This window comes from Poecilia latipinna, unplaced genomic scaffold, assembly GCF_001443285.1.
Source record: "Poecilia latipinna isolate Pla-1442-1.1 unplaced genomic scaffold, P_latipinna-1.0 Scaffold2459, whole genome shotgun sequence".
Taxonomy (NCBI): Eukaryota; Metazoa; Chordata; class Actinopteri; order Cyprinodontiformes; family Poeciliidae; genus Poecilia; species Poecilia latipinna.
Genome location: NW_015115075.1, coordinates 13,832 through 32,660, shown reverse-complemented (window position 1 = coordinate 32,660; position 18,829 = coordinate 13,832). Strand labels below are relative to the sequence as shown.

At 40.0% G+C, this 18,829-nt stretch overlaps 1 protein-coding gene across 2 annotated transcripts; it reads left to right on the top strand.

The window, feature by feature from the left end:
• Positions 1 to 1,183: 1,183 nt before the first annotated feature.
• Positions 1,184 to 17,613, top strand: il6st (interleukin 6 cytokine family signal transduce). Of its 2 annotated transcripts, XM_015019615.1 has the most exons (16): positions 1,184 to 1,376; positions 1,650 to 1,727; positions 5,897 to 6,202; positions 7,395 to 7,539; positions 8,172 to 8,329; positions 8,416 to 8,570; positions 8,885 to 9,047; positions 9,718 to 9,791; positions 10,263 to 10,500; positions 11,380 to 11,550; positions 12,766 to 12,867; positions 13,933 to 14,076; positions 14,166 to 14,309; positions 14,874 to 14,970; positions 15,245 to 15,326; positions 15,533 to 17,613. In XM_015019615.1, the coding sequence occupies exons 1-16, from the start codon at positions 1,352 to 1,354 to the stop codon at positions 16,139 to 16,141; spliced, it is 2,691 nt and encodes an 896-aa protein (XP_014875101.1). In that variant the 5' UTR covers positions 1,184 to 1,351; the 3' UTR covers positions 16,142 to 17,613. The 2 variants fall into 2 exon arrangements, with proteins under 2 accessions (XP_014875101.1, XP_014875103.1); XM_015019617.1 differs by lacking the exon at positions 5,897 to 6,202.
• The last annotated feature ends 1,216 nt before the right edge of the window (positions 17,614 to 18,829 follow it).

Genomic DNA, 18,829 nt, shown 5'->3' with positions numbered 1-18,829 from the left:
CCATAAAAGTTTTAAATATATTAAAATTCGGCGAACGTCAAGTCCGAACATTTGTTTATTTATTTATTTTTTATTAAGACATAGAAGAGACGTTTGCATTAGAATAACAGCAAGAGTAACAAAAAAATCTTAAAAAATTATTTTGTAGGGAGAAATAAAGCTCTTTGTAATGCCTCCGTTTTTATTTGAAGTTATTTTTAAAGCAACATTTATGAAAACGTCCAGAAGACGTTCAAGAACGTTCAAACAACATTCGGAAGTATGCACTTTGTATGAGAAGTGAAAAATAAAAATTTGATAAAAAAAAAAGTTTTAAAGTTTTAAAGATATAAAATCTAAATCAAGTGAAATGACAGCAAAAAAAACAAAAAAAAAGAAAATTATTTGGAAACGAATGTTCAGAGTGAATGTTCAGACAACGTTTGCTGAACTTCAGGTCCGAACATTCGACGTTCGACTTTCAGACTACGTTCACGGACGTACTCCGAACATTTTCTTGCTAGCAGGGACCAGAATAACATAAAATTTCACTTATTCATGTGATTTTTTTCATCTTGTGTTCTATTTTAGCCCTTCTTGTTTTCTTTTGGAACATCTCATTTAAGTTGTCTCGCACAGAATGCTAAATCAGCGACTAATATTTGCATAAAGTTCCTGTAAATGAGAGGCGGGGACATACCGGAAAGTCGCAGTGGGTCTCTTCAGTAACAGTCAGCCGGTGTGATACCAAGCTAAAAGCCGTCGCCAGTAAAGGACATCTTCCCTTAAATGGTGGGGCTTTCAGCATCTTACATGTGTGGCAATCTTTCAGAGCCACAATTTGCCGTCAGCTTTTGACAATATTATTATAATATCAAAAAAACCAACTGCCAAAGGCAGGGTGCTGAATAATACAAAGGGTAAAATTATTTATGATCGCCAGTATCTACAGATCGATATAAGCATAAAAATATTTGATATGTTTATTTTATTTATTTATACGTAGGAGCAACAAAATGCACGCAGCTTGCTATGCCGGTATGTAAATGGTGCAGATCCCCAAAACACAAACGGCGCAGAGAAAGTACTGGATTTTCATTGGTTGAGCGTGTTTGACAGACAGTTATTTTGGCCAATAATGTGGTAGTATTTTCCAGCAGGTCTGTTTCGCAGTTCTACCAGAAGTCTAGCGCCCCCCGACTCTGATGTCGTTACGGCGTTAGGACGTGATAGAGCCTGTAGCCTAACGACATTATTATGACACAGCCTGTACCTTACTGGAAGTGGGCGGATCTAAACAAGAAGAACTGGAAAGGACGTGACAAATAGGGTGGCTACAAATAGGGCATGTTTTTTCTTAACTGGTCAATTTATGAAGCTCCTGTTTAGCAGTGGGGGTAAGTTGGATTTTATTTCTGCCTAAACGTAACCGTCGAGTTAACCGAAGGGACAGAGTTAGCTCGCTATGCTAAACATGTGCTGAGTAGCTCTCGCGATCTTATACGATGCTATAAAAACTACCATGATCGTGATATCTGTATTCATATAGAATAAAATCCTTCAGACTCGGTATTTCACACAGCAAGTCAGACGTCAGCTCCTAAACTATGAACGAACTAAAATTTGTGATTTTTTTTTTTTGTCTTTTCCTTATCGTCTTTTTCTCGCAGCTGTCGTCATGATGTCTTCGATGGTGCTCCAGTTGTTTGGACTGGCTTTCGTCGCCTCAGTGCTCCATGCTAAACACGGTCAGTTTCGTTTCTCCAGTTCACCTCTGCTACCAGCCTCCCTGTTTCCTGGGAATATTATCTTCCAGGAAGAGGACGCAGAGCTGGAGCAGCACAGCTTTCCACTCCACAACAGAGCCGTGCAGAGATATTTGTAGGGGCCAAACCTCCAAGTTAAAAATGGTCACATACAAAAAGATCTTAAAACACCACCACAACAACTTAAGAACAGATATTAGTCAAGAATCTAATATAGAATCAAATCACTTTATCATTGTTATCATGTTGGAACAATGCAAAGTAAATGTAGTGTATGTTTCCCTGATAGGTTCAATGTTGTTGTTGAGGGACTGCTGCTGCTCATAGTGCTGGTGAGCTGTTTTCATCTGAGACTATAATTGTTAAAAAGACCTTAGGAGAGATGGATGCTAATTATGAAGTATATTATGATAGAATATATTCTGATATGCTACTGTCTTCCCAAATAGACCCCTAAAGAGATATGTGACTGGTTAACCTCCATGTTATAACTACACAGTTTTTCTATGCTGTATTGTGTAGTTATATCCCTTCATAGTTCTAACACATAGTTAGTTATCAGCACATCTTGTCCTTCTTAACTAGATCTAAAGAAACTCATCCATGTGTTTATCTTCCTCAAGGGTCAGCTGCAGCTGATCCAGAACACTGCTGCTGGTGTTCTGACTAAAACCAGACAGTTAGAGCACATCACCCAGTTCTAAGTCCTTCCACTGAGAGAATAGACTTTAAAATACTGTTAGTTTATAAATCACTGTAGGGCTTGGCACAACAATTTATTAAAATGTCCTATGTGCAACAAATAATCTCCCTGTCCTTGGATTGTTCTCAGTCATGATGCAAAAATATTGATAACATATGTTTATTTATCAGGAAAAAGATAGTTTAATTTGTTTAACAAAGGAATCTAAACTTTTATTGAAGTTTCACATGTATAGGTATCAAGTTTGGGACACCTTGATTTATTTAACTGTCACAAGTCAGGCTTTTATGTTGTGGTCTAAATTGTTGCTAGTATTTTCTACAGATTATGGAACATTTTATGAGCTCCAAATGCTGTGGTCCGAACCTTTCTTTATCAGTTGAGGTTCTGCAGTAACTTCTATTCACAGTTGCTGTCCTCCAGCAATGACACAGCTGAAGGAGGAGCAGAGAGTGAACCGGGGGCAGGCTGTACCGGGGCTCTGGGCAGTCTGATGAACTCAGACTCAGAGTTTTCTCTGCGGCCGAACCATTTCTTTGTTTGGGGAGGGGTCCACTACCTCAGGGACAATAACTAAAGTAAATAAAAATGTTTTTTCTTAACTTCAATACTGTACTAGTTGGACGGCCTACTTCCGGTCCGGTGTTCTGACAACAGAGGACATGGAGGCAAAAGCTCATGATGGATGAGAATCAGTTCATATCATTATTTGATTGAGAGCAACCAGATCCATTTGTTAAGCTTAATTGTTATTGTTACTTAAATATTATTGTTGACAGGACACAAGGAGGCCTTCAGACACATATAAGAAAATAAAAGTAAAAAAGTCCTCAACAAATGGCACTTGGGGCATCAAGGCCGAAAGGGGCTGGTGCTCAAGACCATTCCACCCCTAGCACATGCGTGACTCCACAAATATAATGATCGGAAAATAACACGTCAGCTCACAGTCACCATTGTTCTTTTGAATAAGTTTAAAAATGGCTGATACTGTTAACTCTTCCAGTTGCAGTCATAAAGAGTTTTCTGGTGGTCATGACTACACTGCTTGCTTGAAAGTCAGTCAGTCTTTTCCTTATCTTACCTTTGTGTCTCAGGGAACACCATGGTAACCCACACTTAGACCATTATTTGTAAAGCCACAAACATTTGTCAGAAGCTGTATTGTGTAGCGACCAAACTCTCAATAAGCGAAGGTTTTAATAAGCAGATGTTTCCAGAGAGTCTTCTCTGCTTTTTGGTTCTGGTCTGAACTCACTCTGATTCTCTGAAGTGAAAGTGCTGTGACTGCTGTTTGTGTTAGAAGTTTATGAGAGGCCCCCTGGGCCAAAACATAAGAACTTTCTTACATATACTATCAAATTCTCTCACATGTACTATTAAACGTAAGAATGAATGACAGAATATAGGAATGAGAACAGTAGTAAATGTAAGAGGGTTTGATGGCCAACATAAGAATGAGCTCTCTCTGTGTGAGAGAGTTTGATATGACCTCTGTAATAAAGCAGGAGATGGGGGGTACACAATACGGGATATTTACGGGAAAATAATAACATGGGAGCACGGCAGGAAAGGGGGTAAAAAACAATAGTTTCCCGGCCAAAACGGGAGACTTAACAGGTATGATATCGTTAATGCTCCTACAGTAGAGTCAGCATTATCAGAAGTGTTAGAAGCTGACAGCCAGCATCAGAACTCGTCTCTCACCGCGGTAAAGTTAACGACCTCTTCGGAAATGACAGTGAAGCCAGTCCGCACTCAGTTTTGACGTGTGCGACGGCACAAGGCGTTACGGCACCCTCCTTTACAAGCTCCTTTCAAAATAAAAGCACATCCCCGGCTTATGTTTGATCCACACTTTAAGTTTACACTACATGCATCCACACATATCTACATACATGAGTACAGCTTTGCCTGTTTTAAACTGACTCCCTTTCCTGTTTCTTCTTCTAATTTTAGATTCGGTTTAAGTTGAGTTGAATAGCAGAAGTGGGTTTACAAATTATGTGGGATGCGTCTAAAACATATCACTTCAACATTTTTCTGAAGTGACATGTTGTAAATATTAGGGGGTTGTATAACACGAGGAAAACATGTATTTACAGCACTATTGCTGAACATTGCAATAACAGTGGATTATGATTCTATTAGTGCAAATAACTGCAGTGATGTAGATGACAAATGCTATTTGATGTATTTGCAGCTTCAATACACACACACACAGTTAGCTGGAAAGGCATTGTTTTTGTTAAAATGAAATAAAATTTAGCAGTTACTATTTCAAAAGCTCTACAATACCAAACATAATATTCATTCTAACTACAGTGTGTTTTATGACATGCCTGAGTACATTATGGAAGCATGACTGCAGTTTTTCCTCACTGTGGTCAGCGCAGTCCTCCTCCCCTATCTGTAGCTGTGCACTGAGGGGCAGCTGGCTGAAGGAAGCTACTGCACTTTTTTATTCTCATTCAGCAAAGACAGATTTGTCTGATTCCATTTGGTTGCAAAAATATAATTAATAAACCGCCAGCAGCTGTCATTCATGTAACTTTTTTTTTACAAACTGCAGGTGACATATAAAGCGGTAAAGGAGCGGAGTGCAGGCTGGCAGCCAGAGCTTGGAGCTCAGCTAAATATCCAGCTATAATCAGCTTGTTCCACTGATTCTATTTTTTAAACAGAACATAAAAACAGTCATGTTGTGCGCTTTAAGCTGATTTATTCTAGATCTACTGCTAAATTTAGCAGGCATATATTTTATAATTGTGCCTATGCCTAATCAAAAAAGTAAACACCTTATCAATGACATTATTGTATCTGATATGATCAATATATTGTTTTAGCAGCGCTAGTAAGAATTGTTATAGTTCTATTTTTAGATGAAAACAAGTAGGTTATTTTGTTGTGAATACTGTGAAACCTTAGCATTGGGTTTGAAGATTACTATATCAGAATCTTGTGCTGGCCTCCTCTCAGATGCGTCCCAGTAAAGGAGCCATAGGCTGATCACTTCCATGTTACACTGCATTGATGCAATAATTTATGCCAAAAGGCTGAATACAGATGCTGTGCTGTACATGGACATGGCCACATTCTGTATTAAAACTTTTCTTTTCTTGCTATGATGTCATAGTAATATTTTGTGAGAAGCTAATATTTGTTTTTTTTAATTATCTGAGCAGAAATAAAAGTTTGACATATTTCTCTTAAACTTTGCACATCTGACCAAGCTAACATCAGCCTTCAGCCATGTGTCTGGGAGTTCTTACCAACAGACTGCTGTAGTCATGCTTTTTAGGTTTTCAAAAGTCATTTGGAGAAACATTTTGTTGTATTTTTACTGAAAACATATTGCACCATGGAATTAATAATCTTACAGTTCAGAAATTACCTCTGAGGTCATCATGTATTGACCATGGTTTCAATGTTTTTTTTCTTTCTGCAGAATTTAGCACCCATCTGGTGACTTCTCCTCATGTTCCAGTGGTGGAGATCGGTACTAACTTCACGGCTACATGCGTGATCGTCAACACAGTTGAAGTCACTGCTGACAGTCTGTACTGGAATCTATCAGAATCATCCGTTGTACCTGAAAAAAACTACATCAAGATAAATGAATCAGCACTAGCTGTGACCATCCTCATCAGCGGTGAAGAATCTGAATGGCTTTTCTGTAGCTGCAAGAAAAACTCCCCTTACGTTTCTCTGAATAAAAGCAAATTTATTCATGGGATCTACCTGAAGAAAGCCTGTAAGTTCACTCTGCTCAATATAAAATTTGTCCCATGTTTTTTAATCCTACATGGAAAGGGATCAAGGTTTTTTTTAGCCTTTTTTAAATAATTTGATTACCTGTCGATGTGTGTGTAGTTGTGGGGCAGCTAGTGGTTGACAGTATAGGGGTGCAAATTTATTATAACATTATCACTGTAAGCAATATGCATGTCAAAAAACCCCATGGGTTGCAATAATGATAGCTACCAATTTAATTGTATAATGGTCACAGTCTCTGTGGCTGTAGAATATTAGTGAATGCAGGATTAACATGTTGATGAAGCCAGTAAGGAACTGATATGAAGTTGGTTCTTTATTAAAAAAAGATAAAAAAAAAAAAAAAAAAAAAAAAAAAAAAAACGGGCCCCATTTTCCCCACAGAAACAGGACAGACTGCCTGTCAAATGTTATTAATATTTTTGCATCATGACTGAGAACACACCAAGGTATGGTAGGTTATTTGTTGCCTGTAGGCCATTTTAATAAACTGTGGTGCCAAGTCTTTCAGTGATTTATAAACTCTAAAATACACGTAGTATTTTAAAGTTTATTCTCTCAGTGGAAGGACTTAGAACTAGGTGATGTTCTCTAACTTCTTGGTTTTAGTCAGAGCACCAGCAGCAGCTATTGTGCTGCTTCTATATGTTGTGCTGCATATAGAAGCAGCACAACATTCTTCAACACAACCATGGCAGATGAACGCAACTAAAAATAAGTTCATGACATGGATGAGTTCATAATTTTTAATAACTATATTCTCAGATGAAAACAGCTCACCAGCACTATGAGCAGCAGCAGCAGTCCCTCAACAACAACATTGAACCTATCAGGGAAACATACACTACATTTACTTTGCATTGTTCCAACATGATAGCAATGATAAAGTGATTTGATTCTATATTAGATTCTTGACTAATATCTGTTATTACGTTGTTGTGGTGGTGTTTTAAGACTTTTTTGTATGTGACCATTTTTAACTTTGAGCCCCAGCCCATACAAAGGTCTTTGCTTGATCATGTGATTATCACAACATTTCCAGATATTCTCACATATGGCCTCCTTTTCTAATAATGTGCAGTCCTAATTTGTGGTTCTGTTTTTCTGACTATAATCAAGGTGAACTGTAGTTGGTTCCTAATCTGAGGTCTCTGTTCTTGGCCCAACACCAGATCCACCTCGGAGAGTGGAGAACCTGTCCTGTGTGGCAGAGCAGGTTGGGAAATTGGTCTCCGGGGTTTTAAACTGCAAGTGGGATGCGGTTGGTGGTCAGACTGAAGATGTCAAAACAAACTACACAGTGATGGTGCAACATGAGTGAGTCTTGCACCGATGCTGCATGCCAGCATTATTCATTACATCTGGTAGCATGATTGTTTGTTTTGGATAATAAAAAGGTTTTTAATGTTTTTTTATCTGTATGCAGATGATTTAGTGATGACCTGAATATGTTCTGCATGTTTTATTTTTACTGTATTTGATAGGGACAGATAGAAGAAACAGATCAAGGCAACTTAATGCCAGCATCACAGTGTTCATAGCATGACTACTTCACAACAACCACCAAACCCAACCATGCACCATGCTCCATCATACTCCACCATGCTCCATCATACTCCACCATGCTCCATCATACCCCACCATGCTCCATCATACCCCACCATTCTCCACCAGCTCCATCATACCCCGCCATGCCCCTCCATGCTCCACCATGTTTCACCGTGCTCCATCATGCTATGAAGTCATTGCTCTGGTATTCCTAGATTGTTGGAGGAAGTTATTTTTAGACATTTTGATCCCAGTATTTCATCATGATTTCATATTTTATACTTTTGGGATGAATTGCGAGTAAGTGAGAATGAGAGAGGTCAGGAACTGAACATGCTCTGCAGTACAACTTATTTCATAATCTGAGTTTTCTAAAAATACTTTCTAAAAAATGTCTCCAGGTCAGGCACATATAGAAGCAAGACAACATTCCTCAACAAAACCATGGTGGATCTGGGATTCTTCCCCCATTTCATGCATTTCGATGTTTGGGTGGTGGCAGATAATTTACTGGGAACAGTGGAGTCTGAGCATCTGAAACAAGACGCCAATGAGTTTGGTAAGTAAATGTTTGACCATCTTCATTTTGGAAGGTTTTTATTTTTGTTGTATTCTGAAATGGACTCCTGTGTTTCTGTGTTCCAGTGAAAACAGATCCTCCATCCAAAGTGACTGCGTTTCCAGAGGAGCTTTTCCCTAACTGCCTTTTAATCAAATGGGAGCATCCTATTGAGGATGTACGAATAAAACTGACTTATCAAATCCGATACTGCGAAAGTGGATCCCATACCTGGAGTTATGTAAGTGTGTATGATTTAAGCACTTTATGGATCAAAACTGTTTCTGAGCCCATTCTGGTTGATATGCTGAATATTTTGTTCACCTGGGGCAGAGCAGAAGTTATGCTGCCTTTGAGACAGTTCCGTTTAATCCCAACTGATGCATGTCAGAACAAATGGCAGCTGTTCACCCTCTGGCTCGCTGATTCTTAAAGAATATATTTTGAATAAAAACCAACTCAGATAAATCAATTCTTGGTTTATCTGGTTCTTGGTTTATTATTGATAATGATATTGAGTTTGTCTGAATTGACACTGGGGTTTCTGTTTTACAGATACCTCTTGGAGACACCGACAAGGTCATAACTTCTTTCAGACTGCAGAATCTTCAGCCAAACAGCGCTTATGTCATTCAGATGCGCTGCAGAAATCGAGAAGGGAACTCAGGTCCCTGGAGCAACTGGAGTGCCAATGAAACTAAGACAACACCAGAGGATCGTAAGTGTTATTGTTTCATACTCTGACTGTTGACACAGATATGGAGTTAGATGTGTGCCCAGAACATTAAGCAGAATCTTATCTGTGCCTGACTTGGCACAGATGGGACGTTGGTTGCGACGGTCGTAAGAGTTCGTCCTGTAATGGGCAGGTTGTTGTTGACAAAAAAAAAAGTCAATAACAGTTGACATTTTCGTAAAAAGTTACATGTAGCTCTTTAGAACTGAAGCTACAGTTCTGCCTGTTATACCCTATTTGTATTAATTGAAGCACTAAAATATTTAGAACTAATTTATTAACTCAGTTAATTACCGTATTTTCCGCACTATAAGGTGCACCGGATTATAAGGTGCACTGCTGATTTTTGAGAAAATTTAAGGCTTTTAGGTGTGCCTTATAGTCCGGAAAATACTGTAATCATGATTATTCAAAGCAACTCCAATTAATCAGATTAATAATTTTAATCGTTCAACAGCCCTGTGTGTATACATATATGTATATGTGTATATGCATAGTAAATTGTTTTTCAATGATCAGTTATCATGGGCTCAAAAAAGCCCAGATGGTCCATCTATTAATGATGCTATAAACCTGCACGTTTCCCTTCACTGTGCAGTTGGAGACATAAGTCATGTTGTGATACTTCCTGTTTTTTCTACCTCTGATTCAGGACCTAGAAGTAAACCAGATTTGTGGCAGTTGTCTGGGGGTGACCGTGGTGAAGAAGTGCAGATCATTTGTAAGGTAAAGTTTCATAATGTTGTAAACAAAACGGTTTAATAACAAAATATCCAAACCAAACATGAACAGATTGGAAAACATCAGAGAACAGCTGATATTCACTCACTAGACATGTTATTGGGTCAACTTGCTTACAAGTACACTGGGCTGAACACTCATTTGTTCAGGTTCTGGCTTTATTGGTTCTGGCCTAGATTCAGGCAGGTGTCTGAAATATTCATTTGGGTTGAGATCCGGCAACTGAGGAGGGCATTGGACTACACTGATCTCATTGTTACTTCTGAACAGCAGGTTGAGTTTAAACTTTGGAAATGTGAAACTAAATGGCTTTGTAAGGATGAAGCTGGGTTTGTTGACAACAGAATGACTCACCTAGTCTGCAGGGGATGAACAGCTCAGTCTATGCTGAACAGATTCTTCCACTGATGAAGGCTGCTTTTTCATCCTGTGTGTGTATATGACTTTGACTTTCAGGATCCCAAGCATGCCAATGGAAGGATAACATCATTCGGCTTAATTCTCTACAACAAGAATGGACCTTTGGAGCAGGAGATCATCCCAGCCGACCAGAGCCAGAACTCCAGTGAGAGCAGAGTCACTCTGCTTAAGAACATTTCCTTGGCTGATAAACAGTTTGTAAGAGTGTGCGTGAATGCCAACAATTCCAAGGGGACTTCTCCAGAGGCGTGTTTGATCCTTGTCAGATCATCTGGTATGTAATAATAATAATAATAATCAGTTTAATTTATAACGCACTTTTCATTAACAAAATCTCAAAGTGCTCCACAGTGTAGCTAAAAGCAAATAAAATCAACAATCGAACAAAGACAGTCATTTAAAAGTGGAGTAGGTTTGTCTAAAAAGAAATGTTTCCAGGCCGGTTTTAAAGTCAGACAATAATTGCGGGGCTCTCAAATAGTCCAGGAGAGAATTTCATAGACGAGGAGCAGCTATAGCAAATGCCCGATCACACATAGTCCTTAGTCTGTGTATCTCTTTCAATGCAACATAGCAGCTAGTGCATATGGAAGCCTTATGTTGAATGTTCAGTGAAAGATGAACACTAAAGCTGGCCTACATTTGCAGAGTCAGTGTCAGCAGAATAAACCAAGAGCTTTATTAGGACTGCAGTACAGAAAAGGAAATACAACTAATGCCTTTATGCGCATGTGGACTGATGAAGTACAGTAGGAAACACAGTGCAGCTGTGCTGTTGCCATTATGCATACTTAGTAAGTTAAAGAACCAGAATATTTAAAAACTCTAGTGAGGTTGAAAAGATTTCAGCTCTTTGTTTCACAGTAACTCTGTCGGAACATAAATCTTTTAATATTATAGCAAGAGATGGTAGCACAATAGGAACTTTTTAACAAACATGTTAGCATGCTTGCACATATGTCAGAGATGCACCAAGAAAGCAGTTGAGTATTGGTTCATTCTTCAACTCAACCAATCCTGAGCAGTGATTGGCCAGCAGTGATTGGCCAGTTGGAAACTCAAAAATCCAATCTTTAAAAAGCGATTCAATTAGCCCTTTACTTGGTGTAAAGCTATCTATGTGTTGCTAACAGTGTGTGTGTTTCTCTTTCAGAACAAACAACGGTGGAAAAGTTGAAGGTGTGGACCCAGGAGGGTCAGATGTTTGTAGAATGGAAACGGCCAAACAACACCGCTGTATCTGAATATGTAGTTGAGTGGGCAAGGCACGGAAAAACAGACTGGCAGAGAGAAAACAAAACAACCACTAGGACCGCAATTAAAGGTTATATTCCGTTTTTGAACGTTTTATTTTTTGTTGTTGTTGATCTACTGATAGTCCAAATAAAGGAGCAGGCATTTATCCGATTGAGTAAAAATGGAGCTGGTAGATATTAAACAAAAGTAAGAAATGGGAAATGTAACACTGTTTACTCAAATGATGCTCTAAAAATGAAATCTGTAAAATCTTAATTAAAATAAGGTGTCCATCTCAATTCAGCCTAAAGTATCTAAAGTTAATCAGTTGGGTTGGATTGGGCTCAGACATAACATCTGTGGGCTTGGTCCGGTCTGGTTGGATTTTTTCTGCTCAATCTCAACTTGAGCACAGATTTCTCCTCCAGATGTGGACCAGGGGGAAGTTATGAGGCAGGTGTATCGCTCATAAGCGGAGTCGTTTAATTTCATGTGTTATATGTGCTTATTGGGATCACAGTCAGTGCTTTTGTCACTGCAGAGAAAAAGCTAGATGTGTTCATCTTCATGATGCGTAATGGAATCCAGATTGTCTGTTCAACTTATTGAATGTTAATCAAACCACACAAAAATTAAATGCAACTAAACTATGTCAATATCATTTAAACATTTATGGATAAAAATAGAATATGACAGAATTTTTTGATGATGTCAGACAAAATGACGGACAAAACAAAAGCCTAACGCAACCGCTAGCTGGGATGGTCACAAGTGCTGCTAAATCTCAACTGTTTTATATTTTTTGTGTTTGGTCTCTCTTGTAAATGAGCCAATGAGTCTTGAGATTTTTTCCTGTATAAATAATGGATTATATATAACTAAATATTAAGTTGTGATTGAAGGATGTAAACTGGCACTTGTGGTATTGAACAGGTCATATTTTTAAAAAGCAGAATCCCCTTCATGTTCTCAGAAAGTTTCTTTATGTTTCTGAGCTGCATTAAAATCTCCTCCAGAACATTGAGCTGTTGCTCACCAGGAGATTGGAACTGTATCAGAGCAGCTCCTGCAGGCCAAAATGGCTCCTTCCGCAGCGCTTTGGCCTGTTTTGAGATTTATTTACAGCGTCCAAGTTCCTCGCTATGGATGGACTTCCATATGTCCACACCTCATTCAGCTTTTTGTGAGCAGAGTGTGGTGGGATAATGCAACAATAATTCTATGTCGTCCTTATAATCTCCAGGCCTACTGTTGATCTTTATTTGATCAAACTGATTATTTTGTTTTCTGATGTGAAATCCAGGGAGCCTTGAGAAGTTTGTTCGCTACAACGTGTCAGTTTATGTGATTCAGTCTGGGAGGGTCTGGAAGCTGGTTCATAAAGAAGCCTATCTGGAACAAGGAGGTAAGACAAACTGGATTGTGCTGTAGTTCTCGCTTTCTTCCATGTCTTCTTTTATCTGTTTACCTTTATTTATTTAGGGGAACCCTGCGCTCTGCAGTTGGTATTGGTATGTTAGTGTGAAGAGCTCTGGTTGGATGTTCAGGTCTTCTGTAGCCTCTAACAGATTTTCCTCCAGCTGTGCTCTGTATTCAGTTCCATCCATCTTCCCATCATACCTTACCAGGATTTTCAGTTTTGTAAAGTCACTTCACTTCTTACCTGGATTTGTCACCATGGAAACCAATCTCTGTTCTGAGAAAATGGTTCTCCTCACTGAGTTAGACTGTTGTGCTTTGTTAGTCAGAGATTTTCTCAGCAGAGTTGGTCCTGATCTACCTAAAATACAGACAGATTACTGTCAGACTGTTTTCCGGTTAGTGACATCTTCCTGTGCTAAAATGACTTCCTTATGATAAGAAGTCACATAAGATCAGAAGCGGTGGCATATCATACTCTCCAAATGACTACATGTTGCATCTGTACGTTCTGTTCACTATCAGATCACTTGCAGACTGTCATCACAGGTTTTAAATTGCATGACTAGGATATCTGTTGGTTAAACTTGCTTCACTCTGTAGGGCCCAGCTACCCAGACTATGGGTGGACCCTCCTGAACAGAAACATCCCCACAGTATGATGCTGCTCTCGCCTTCTTTCAGAAAGCAGATGATGTGTTCAGTCATTTCTCACTTGTTTTGCACTTAAACTAAAACATTTCATTTTGGTCTCAACTGACCAGAGCACCTTCCTGGCAGCAACAGGGACTTCAAATTTGATAAGTAAACAACTAATTAATTCTCTGCAGTCATATATATATATATTTTTTATCTTAAATCGGAAAGCCTGTTATTTGTCCAGAACCCTCACTACTAAGCTGCAGATGTGCATGTGACACTGCTGTGGTTCTGGTTCTTTTACGATTAGGGAAGTTCCTGAGCGGATTCAGGTAGTAATGGTTTTGTGTTTATCTGACTTGGACCCAGTCTGGTGTAATCAGCTCTAATAATGTTTCTGCTTGGGTTCCAGCTCCAGAACAGGGCCCTACTATTAACAAGAGCTACCCAGCATACGATAATGCTCATCTGGTGTGGGATGAGATTCCACTGGACAAGAGGAGGGGCTTCATCACAAACTACAACATATCCTACAGAAAGGAGAACGAGGCCCCGAGTACGTTCCTACCTGTCAGAACTGGTTCTTTACTCCAAAGCTTTCACTGTCTTCACAGCAGTCAGCCTAACTTGTTTGGTTCTGTTCAGAATCGATCCGTGTTGCAGCTAACAACACCTCTTACACTCTGACTGAGCTGCTGGGCAACACCAAGTATGAAGTCTGGATCAGTGCTTCAACCGTGGCAGGCTCAAAAAGCAGCAACCCTCACTCATTCACCACATTGAGATACGGTGAGTCTGTCTGCATGCAGCTGCTTCACATCAGCTAAACAAACAGGACATATTTATTCAAAGCCCTAATAAAATAACGGCAGCAAACTGTGAGCGAAGGCAGAAAGACGTTGAAGGCAACTAGATAAACTGCAAAGCACTTGGGAAAAGATGAGTGTGTCTGTGCATAAGTCTGCTTTTAAGTTGCACTGAAGGAAGGGAAAGAAATGATTGATGATGGAAAATAAAAAATAGTGTTGACTTTCTGAGAGATGGACAGGTCACCAGTCCATCTGGACAGACATGTCCAACCCATTTCCAGTGTACCAGCTGTGGTTAGGACTGGTTCACAAGCCAGAGTTTTGCTTTTTGGAAGGCCACTGGAAGCAGAATCCTGTGGTCAGGTCGTTCATCTAGAATCTGGGCTTGCACATTGGTGCAGAACAACAAAAGAAAAAAACAATCTGGTATTAATAGCTTGTCAGCATTAATAAACCTTTATTCATTAGCTAAAAACTGAGTGGAAATAAAGGAAAACTTGATGGGGATGTGAAGTGTTGCTCTGTTGTGCTGTCTTCCCGCCAGCTCCAGGAACGATTGAGGGCATCGTGGTAGGAGTCAGCCTGGGCTTCCTGTTCTTCGTTCTCATGGCTCTCCTGCTGTGCTTCCTGAAGAAGGATGTGTAGGTGGAACTGTCCTGTCTGTCTCCTTCCTTTCTCTACAAGATGTAACTCTTCATAGTGTGTCAGCATCTCAACACATAGTTTATGAAGAGCATTCATGCTGTAAAGTTGCTCTAAAAAAGCTAAGTGGAGATGGGGCTGCTCCAGTTTCTGTTCTGTAGTCAGGCAGGCCAGATCAGACTCCATTAAGGTCTTGTGTTAGATATGTGATGTGTGTTGTGGTTGGTTTCCTGACTGATATCTGTGTAATGTCAGAGTTCTCTTTCCTTTCAGATTAAAGGAGAACTTCTGGCCTCAGATTCCCAACCCTGGAGAGAGCACCATTGGAAACTGGTCTCCTGATTATCCTCCGAAGGTAAACCTGCAGTACCAACCCCCTGTCTCTCTGTTTTTCTGTGGGTTCCATATTAAAGCTCTGACTCTTGGTGTCAGGATTAGGTTTTAAATTCAAAGTGAACTTTTGTATTTACGTCTAATATAGGCCTGACAAAGCCTTGAATTTTGTATTGGGTGAGATTCTTTTGGTCTGAGATGTGATAGTGATCTTTTGTTCCTCTGCAGGAAGAGACTCCAAAGGAGAACTGTGTGTCTGGTGTGTCTGTGCTTGATGTTGGGGTGTGTGAGGTAAAGCTTGGCTTTGAAGAGGACAAGACCAGTCTGTCTCTGAAGAAGGGCAAATACCTATCTGAGGAGCACAGCAGCGGGATCGGCGGCTCCTCCTGCATGTCCTCGCCGCGCCAGAGCGTTTCCGACAGCGATGAGGGCCCTGACCTCGCTGACTCCACGGCCAGCACCGTTCAGTACTCCTCTGTTGTGGCATCCAGCGGTTACAAGGGCCAGACACCCAGCTCCCATTCGCAGCATTCCATCTTTTCGCGGTCCGAGTCCACGCAGCCACTGCTGGACTCAGAGGAGCACCCAGACGTGTCGCTGCAGGAGGGATGCAGACAGGTCCAGCCTCCTCCCAGACCGTCACTGTTTACTGGTGCAGAGAACCAGAACAGCATGGAGTCTGATGACTTCAGGCTGCTGGGGGTGGAGCAGCATGACTTCTGTCCCCTCAGAGAGGACACTGAGCTGACCACCGAGCCAGACAGCCTGTCTGCTGACACAGAGTCAGGAGCAGTGTCCAGCTACATGCCACAGTTGGGAGGTTACAGACCGCAGTAAGAACATGTCGCACCATATCATTTTATTTTATTTTATGCCTTTGACACAGTGATTTTAAAATTGTCTCACTCATTTCCACTTCAACGCATGTTTACATGTGCAGCGGCTGTTTAATTCTTTGTAAAGTATCACGTGAATGACGGCCTGTAGCAGTAATGCTTGGCAGTCAGAGTATACCTCTCTGTTCCTCACCAGACTGATGTCAGACTGATGGACCTGCAAGCTTTGAGTTCTAACTGCCAAGACATTCAGACTGAATCCGTCTTCTCAGAACGTTAATGGAGCAAGATTTTGTCAAATATTTTTTGCCAAGAGTTAAAGTTGCCTGGCAGCGTAGCAATTAACTAATCAATCTGAAAACTGATTTAACTGTGTTTAGTTTGACCACAAGGCTGTCCGACATTTTAAACATGTGACCTGTGGAAGGATGGAGGCTCACTGTCAGGTCTGCCTCCTTAGGAAGTACTCTCAACATTTCTTGCAGAGGGTGTGAGACCTTATTAGACAAAACACACTGTCATCAGCATGTTTCCAGATAATTAGTCATTTTCTACAGTAGACTGCAGGACCACAGGAAGATGGAAGAGAAACTATCTTTACAGTCAGCTTGTTCTGAACTGCAGGCTGATCTCCAGAGGAACAGAAACCTGTTCCTGAGAGCAGACTGATGTGAAAATGGTCTGCAGCCTGTCTGTAGCACCAGAACTCAAATGGAGGCTCCACAGGGCAGAGTGTCCGGGCCTTCTGGAAACAAAAATGGTATTAGGTGATATGAAACTGACAAATATGTTACATAAAGAAGATGGTGGTTGTTTATCACGCAACCCCAGTTAGAGTGGAGATGTGTTACTCTGATATTGTAATAGAAACAGAACTACTGCTTTTTGGAGTGCTTTAATAAATAGTGTGAAGTGCTCACAATGGCCCAACAGCTTGTTGCTAACAGAAAAGTGCTGAGTGGACATATGTCTCCACTTCTGCTTTATACCCATTACTATTATTTCTTTTCCTCGCCTTATTACCTCAATTCTGGCTCTACGTAGTTCATCCTGTGTTCATTTCAGTTCAGTTTCTTTATATAACAACAATTCACAACATGTTCTCTCAATGAACTGGTCCAGTTAATATCCAATTCAGTTTAGTGTCAATCTAGTTCTTTCATTTTTCTCATTTCAATTCTAGATTAAGACATGCTGTACACATTGACGTGTTGAGGTTACATTTAGCTGAACCTGGTGAAGAGTTTGGCTCTACGGGATGGAAAGCTCAGTTTGGGTTTGTTCTTCCTCTTGTTCTGTGCATTCAGCTCTGCAGAAATGGGATGTGCATTGTTAGGCATTATCATTTATTACATTATGTCTTTTTTTAGCTTTAGTATATATGCTGCACTTGAATGTAACCAAGTAATCCTTGTTGAAGTTAACCTGTACTGTGTATCAATAAAGTTTCCTTGAGATGCCTTAAAAATCTGAGCTACATGTGGTCTGTGGGTTATTGCAGCTCAAGCGACTTCTTGACAGACATTTAACCTTTTTCCTTAATTCAGGAGTTTTGTGTCAAATTGGCCTGAGTCATTTTTTGCAGACAAAAATGACTCAAAAAAAAAAAAAACAGCTGAAAAAATACCAAGAAAGGCGACTCCTCATTTTTGCAGACAAAAATGAGGAGTCACCTTTCTTGGTATTTTTTCAGCTGTTTTTTTTAAATTTTATTTATTTTATTTTTAAAGTGGGAGAAACAGGAGTGACTTGTAAACTATTTGAAGTAGAATGTAAGATTTTTCCTTCAATGAAAACTGTATAATTTCTAACTGATAACATAATGAACAGTTTGGATTTAGACTAATATTTAGGTTTCTGTCATATAAATATGTATATTGGTAACAATGGGTCAGCAGTTAGAGACTTACTTTACTGTTACTGTTCAACAACAACAACAAAAAATAAAGTTGAAGAGGATTAATGAGAATCATCCACAGTGACTTGAAATGTAGCTTTGTCATCTGCTTCCTCCAGGTCAAGAAGGAGGGCAAGAACATGATGTACTGTCTGAGAAGGGTGGCATCTTTATGAGGTCTGCTAAGTTGTATATGTTCTACCGGTTCATTGGGTCCATTGTGCTGTTCTCGTGGTGTGTGTTGGGGAGTGGGGCACCACTAAGAAGAATACTGAATTAGCTAATTAAGAATGCAGGCTCTGAGGTGGGGCTGGGCCTGCACTCTGTGGAGAAGGTGGTGCAGCAGCGGACGATATCCAAGATCAGAGTGATCTTGTCCAATCAGAGTCACCCACTGAACTCACCAGTTAAGTTTAGTGAAAATCAAATTCCTTACGATGTGGCGCTCCACTGAGACTAGGGAACTTGTTTGTCTCTCACCACACTGAGCTATTTATTTCTTAATACTCAGTGTTTTTATCTGTTGGGTCTTTGGTGCTTATTGTTTGTATAAGAGAAAGTGATGGTCTGCCACACAATTTACTTTGGGATTAATAAAGTATCAATTTATCTTGTGTAATGGAAGGAAGCAACAGAAGATGAAATGGTGGGTTGGAGCCTTGTGTGTTGTAATGTGAATGGCATGCTGAACTGTTGTGGTGAACAAAGATCTCAGACACAAGGAAATTCCAAAGTTCTCCCGTTAGCAGTTTGACCTTCATTCCTGGCAGATGCTGATGGGGAGAAGCTGTA

Excerpts from the sequence above, each read along its gene's own strand:
- il6st (XM_015019615.1), top strand. The coding sequence starts at position 1,352 with ATGAAGCTCCTGTTTAGCAGTGGGG. Across the intron at positions 9,048-9,717 it reads TAAGACAACACCAGAGGATC|GACCTAGAAGTAAACCAGAT; the intron begins GTAAGTGTTATT and ends CCTCTGATTCAG. Across the intron at positions 15,327-15,532 it reads CTCCTGATTATCCTCCGAAG|GAAGAGACTCCAAAGGAGAA; the intron begins GTAAACCTGCAG and ends GTTCCTCTGCAG.